Source organism: Podarcis erhardii (genome assembly GCF_964252035.2).
Source record: "Podarcis erhardii genome assembly, chromosome: Z".
Classification (NCBI taxonomy): Eukaryota; Metazoa; Chordata; class Lepidosauria; order Squamata; family Lacertidae; genus Podarcis; species Podarcis erhardii.
This window is the reverse complement of record NC_138504.1, coordinates 2,491,014-2,497,013: the sequence shown is the minus strand read 5'-3', so window position 1 is coordinate 2,497,013 and position 6,000 is coordinate 2,491,014. Positions and strand designations below refer to the sequence as shown.

The window sequence follows — 6,000 nt, the reverse complement described above, 5'->3', positions numbered from 1 at the left end:
GAGATCCAAGTTTGGGAAACCTGCTGGCATAAATAATACTGAACAAGATGCATTCCCGTTCTGACTTAAGTCTGAGGCAGCTCCCGTGTGTTCTTAAAGGATCCCAGCTCAGCGGAAGATGTTCAGTTCCCCAGCGACATGCTGGGAATGCCTGAAAGCCCCGGAGAACGACTGCCAGCCAGGGTCTGCGATACTGTGCTGACCCGGTCTAAGAGGAGGAAAAGCCGGTCCTGTGGAAGATGCGAGGAAGACCCGGAACTGGGCTGCGCCAGACCCTCTGTGCTGCTCCCTGCCGGCCCCGGCTCGTGTCTGCCACGCTCTCCTCCTCGCCCCCCGCCTTCCTTCCTTTGTCTCCAGCCGGGGAGGGCTGCTCTGGTCCAGCCCCTCGCTCCTCCTTCGCCTGGGCGGGAGGGAGGCGAGCCGGACCCTCTGGCGGGCTCGGACTCAGGGCTATCCTTGCAACTGTTTCTGCTGCTCCGGCTGTCGGGAGCGATGGCCGAGGTGCGCAAATTCACGAAGCGGCTGAGCAAGCCGGGCACGGCAGCAGAGCTGCGGCAGAGCGTCTCGGAGGCGGTGCGCGCCTCTCCGGGGCTGGTAAGGAGCCGGGCTTTAATTCCGGGGCGCGCCGGGCAACGCGGGGGCGCGTGGCGGCGGCGGTGCCGGGTAGCTTCCAGCCTGCGGCGTGCGCTCACGCCTCTTTCCTGCGAGCCGCCGGCTCGCTCTCTGTGCATGCCCAGAGGCGGCCTTCTTCTTCTGCTGGTGGTGGGCCTCGGGAGGTAGCTGGTGGGGAAAGGAGGAACGGGGTGTGAAGCGCGCGGCGGGAAGGGGTCCGGGTGCTTTTGGGTGAAGCGAGGATGGAGAGCTGGTGTCAGCGAGGGGGCGTGTCTGCGCGCAGCTGGGCAGGACGGCAGGGAGCAGCTGCGTCTGTGGTGGGCTCCCGCGGTGGGCTGGGAGAGAGGCCCCCTCTCTCGTAACAGCTCTCAGAAGGGGAAGGAAGGCTCCACCCAGCACCCAGAAGAGAAGAGGGAGGAGGTTTCCTGGGGCGGGGAAGAGAAGGAGGCTTAGCGTGTTAGTTGCCCGTCCAGCCCTAAGGAGCAAATACTTGCGGCATAGGAACCCAGAGCCCAGTTGCGCCCCATAGGAGAGATGCCAGCTTGTTCCCTTTGCAGGCTGTGTCGGGCAGAGAGAAGGAGGCCAAGCTAGAGTTTGGATGGATGGTTTGAAGTGGTGGTTTGAGGGTGATGAGGCCTTCAGCAGCTACTAGGACTAGCCCCTATCTCTATGTTATTCCCCCTTCGCTGTCCAGGCAGAGTGTCTGGGCTGCGTTCACACACACTGTACATTTAGAGCACATTTCTCTGCTCCAACCAAAAACAGAATCCTGGTGTGTTAAGGGTGTTGGGAATTGTAGCTCTGTGGGCAAGCTACAGTTCCCGGGATTCTTTTGGAGATGTCTTGCGTGCGCAGGTGGGAAGAGTGGTTTTGCACTCAGGTCCTGCATTGGGCTTCTTGTCATTGGGCCAGCTGGTTGTCCACGGTGAGAACAGGATGCTGGGCTAGATGGGGCCCCCTGGGCCTGATCCTGTAGTGATGGGGGCCCCTGGGCCTGATCCTTAGGTTGTGTTCCTATAGTGCAACCAGACCCTTGCCATGTTGTCTTCCTAAAACAACACACATGCCAACCATCCTGAGGGCTTATGCCAACATCCAGGAGCAACAGAGATGGTTTGAGCTGTGCCTAAGAAGTGCAGTAGGAGCCAGCCAGCGTTGTCTGGAGATTTGCTTTGATTTGAGGAAAGCACCCAAACAGATCCTCTTAGAGTTATGATTGAGCTGCCCCAGTGTCTAGTGGCCACAGCTGGCAGGATCAGTGTAGCCTATGCAGTCCGTGTCTCCTGTGCTCACCATGTGGATGCACTACGGTCAAAATTGCCACCCTCTCCTCCCATGATGCACCAGTCCAAGTCACGTCATTCAACTGCCGGTTCTTCTAACTATCTGATGCTTCCTGCCCATTTTCAAGCCTGTCTTTTCAAGCAGGAGGGCTAGAAGAGTACTTTTTTAAAAGAGCAAGCTGCAGCTTTTAAAAGAGCGCTTTTTAAAAAGAAAAAAACACAAGGGCTAGAAGCTTTATATACCTGTTTAGGGAAGTTTTTAATGTTTGAAGTTCTATTTTGTTTTAATGTTCTGTTGAAAGCTGCCTGGAGTGTCTGGGGAAACCCAGCCAGATGGGCGGGGTAGAAATAATAAATTATTATAATATTATTATTGAAAATTATTGGCTCTCTTTGCAAAGTCCAGACCTGCACATACTGCACATATTGCCGTGACAGTGTGTTTCTGGCTAGTTTTGGCCAGGAACAAAGTGGCAAAGATATTGGGTCTTACATATTACAGCCTCAAGCTTTAGCTGGAAGAGATTTTTTTTAATGGCATTGTAAATAAAAGGTGTATTGTGACATGCCTTGGTGGCACAGGGCCTCAGAGTTATGAGGTTTTTAGTTAATGCTGAGTCTACCTCACAGGGTTAGATTGGTTTTTGCCTTTGTGGAAGCTGAACACCCTTTCTCTCTCTGCTATGGAACTGAGTTTTGTTCCGCTGGCAGACGCAGGACGTTTTCAGAAGCAGCCAGGGGCAGCTTGTGAGTCTTTGGTAGAGCTGGATGCTCTGAGGTCTGCTTTCTGAAGTGTGTGCAAAGTATCACTGAGATTTTCCATGTTTTCCATGTTCCATTTTCCATGCTGTTCCCTCGCCATACGGATTTGTGCTCTATGGGAAGAAATATTCTCAGAAAGCAGAAATATGAGGAGCTGAAGAGGCGGCAAATGGTTTCCTATGGGCATGCCAGGAGACGGGGAGGGCTGGTGCTTTAGCTGTGGCTTCAGCTACAGAAATCTTTCTCCACAAAAACAGGAGCTCAAGCGGCCTATTTTACTATATCTATGTTGTTATAATTTATTTCCCACCTTTATCCCAGAGTCCCAGGGTGGAACACAATGTTGAAAGTGGGGGGGGGGGGGTGACACTTGCAATCACAAAAATTAAGTGAGTCCTAAAAATAAAGGGTAAAGAGATGCGTCTTCAGAATTCACCAGGAGCTGTCTAATGAAGGTGCCAGGCACATCTCTGTGGGGAGAAACTCAGGAGCTGCCACCATGTTCAAAATTAGCCAGGTGTGTTTTGCAACTGGCGCGGGTCCAACTGTAATCACATGGAGGTCTCTGGATGCCAGGTTGATGACTGACATCTCCATCTGGCTGGCCCCTCCAGCTTTCTTAAGCAGATAAGCAGAAGTGCTTATTTATTTAATATATAACTCACTTTTTTATTCAAGGAGTCCATGGTTCACCCCCTCCCCAGTTAATCCCTATGGTGACTGTGAGGTAGGTGAAGAGGCTGTGCCTGACTGCAAAGTCACCCAGTGAGCTTCATGACTATGTGGGGATTTGAACCCTGATCTCCCAGGTCCTGGTCTGACACTCTAACCACCATGCCACACTTACATGAGCACCTTGAATTGGACCTGGAAACAAAATGGCAAAACAGTGCAGCTGTTTCAAAATGGGGGTCGCTTGATATCTAACTGGAACCCAGCCACTGCAGTGTGAGCCCAACTGAAGTTTCTTTAGCAAATGAAAATGTAATCCGATTGAAGTTTCTGAGCCATCTTCAAGCACAGCCCCACAAAGAGTGCATTCCAGCACTCTTGCAGCCTGGAAGTTACCAGAGCATAGAGTCCAGTGGCCAAGCCATCTCTGCCCAAGAGGAGCAATGTCATTAACAGTTGTAACAATTAGGCCCATTTGGAGAAATTTCCCAGAAGACAGGCTGAAGTATTTTTAGATCTATGGTCTTGTAGTGACCCCAGGGGTTAGGGTTGTTTAAACGCATAACCAACCACACACAAAAATCCAGTAACTGAAAACAGCTGAAATCAAGTGATTAAATTGTTTACAACAGAGCCATAAACCCTGATCTGGTGTCTTGGCTTGTTTATTTATCTCCTGCCTTTTTTTTGCAGCCGTATAACAAGGTTGCTTACATAAAATCAAAGCTCGAGCAAACTTCAGCCTAAAATATATCCTGTGTGCCAAAAACCACCAGCAGATCCATGATAAATCAAGTTCCTTGGTAGGCAGACCAAGATAAAATGGTCTTCACAGCCCACTGGGTGTAGTGCAGCAGAGTACATTTTTCAGGAGTCGGTTACAAATCCTTGGTGCTACGAATAAACAGGCTGGCAGCAAGACCTGCAGATGGGCATATGTAGTGGGATGGAGGTCAAACCTTAAATTGAGCCCAGAATCAAACCGGCAACCAGTGAAGCAGATGGTGTATTGGTGTAGCTTGATCAGGCAGCTCCTTGTCAGAACCCTTGTCACCCTTCAAGCGTGTTCCCATGTAAAGAGCACTGCAGTCTTCAAACCTGGAAGTGGCAAGTACACAAATATAATGGAAGCCAGGCCTGCTTACTGCAGAGACCCATGTCAGAATGTAACCCTGCACACCCAATACTGGAAATCTTTGGGTAGTGTAGGGTGACTCGATCGGGGTGGGGTATCAGCTACTGCAATGCTCAGCCTAGATTTTGGGAGCAACCATTGTTTATAACATTATACTTTCTTGGCTGATCTCTCTGCTCATTATCCATAAACAATCCAGTCGGTTTGCAAAGGAAGTGACCTCTAATCAGCAAAGGGCATTAGAAATAAGGGGACATGCTGCTGCTGATACAGTGTGCGAACTAGGAAGCTGGCTGAGGCCGTCAAAACCCAAACAGTTATCTGCCTGTCCATCAAAACCACATAGCAGAGTCTTCTGGGGATGTACTACTCCAGGCTGCCACTTGGAGGGAGGGGACTGGACTGTTGAATCAACCCCCATGTAACGAAGGCTCCTTATACGTTGACCCCCCAGGCACATACGGGATGAGGTTTAGCCAGGAACACCTCCGTGTAATGTACTAGAGCTCTACGTTCAAAAGAGTTCTGTATATTTATTTCTGCATAGAATGGCTTTTTAAAAAGTGATTCCCATCCTCCCCCATGCACTACCCGCAGTCCCAGTCAGCACAGTTCAGGAAGGATTCCTTCAGTAAATCATTTCATTATGTGTGTTGCTGTTGCTTAATGCAAGAAATCCAGAATATCACCCAACTGCCATTTGCCTCCTATGCTGGAGACAGCATGCCTCTGGGTACCAGGGAATCACAAATGAGAAGAGATGCTGCTGCACTCAGGCCCGGTTTGCAGGCTTCCCACTGGGGCACCTGGTTGGCCAGGGTGCAAACAGGGTGCTTGACTTCGAAGGCCTGATCCAGCAGGCTGACTCCTCTGCTCTAATTCCCTGATGGTCTAGATCACCCCCAGCACCTCTGTCCCATTGAGTCAGACCTCACAAACATCCCATGGTCAAGGCAACACAGAAACTGAGCTGTTTTGTCAGCTGGGTGGGCAGGTGGAGGCATGATCCTAGGTCATTTAGGGATTTCAGGCTGGCTTGCTTCTTTCCTCCTTGCTGTGCAACTTGTGTTTCCAGCAAAGCAGATGAGAACAACCGGAACAGATTCCCCGTTTCGTCTTGGGGAGGGTCATGCACTCTGTATCACTCAGCAGCAACCAAAACAAGAGTGTGGCTTCCTTTTCAGCCCAGTGCTGCTGCCTGGAAACAGAGAGGCGGCAACGGTGGGTGCAGAGTCACCAGCCAAAGCAGCCTTCGGTAACAGAGTCAATGAGCTTTGCAGTTCTTGTAGTCAGAAAGAACAAATCCAGAATAGCGGCAGTTGGCTGGAGGAGGAATGCCTGGCTTGGCTGTTGGAGTGCTGCTCAGCAAGCTTCCACGTCTTGCTTTTCATGAGCCTTATTATCGTTCATCTTTGTTAGAGTGACTCGGCAAGGTTCCCTGTCTCTGGCTTCCTTCCTACTCACTGTGGCTCCGGAACAGCCTCCCTTAAAATGGTTCCCTTCAGCGAGAGGGGCAGTGGTGGTGTAATGGTTAGA

The 6,000-nt window shown here is 50.9% G+C and overlaps 1 protein-coding gene across 2 annotated transcripts in view; it reads left to right on the top strand.

Moving 5' to 3' along the window:
* Positions 1-406: 406 nt before the first annotated feature.
* Positions 407-6,000, top strand: part of DOCK11 (dedicator of cytokinesis 11) — a 169,723-nt gene continuing 164,129 nt past the window's right edge. Inside the window, exon 1 of one of the 2 annotated variants that reach the window (XM_081846724.1) lies at positions 407-594. In XM_081846724.1, the coding sequence (XP_081702850.1) occupies positions 493-594 (102 nt within the window). In that variant the 5' untranslated portion in view covers positions 407-492. The remainder of the gene's footprint in view (positions 595-6,000) is intronic. The other variant, XM_081846723.1, reaches the window with a different exon arrangement.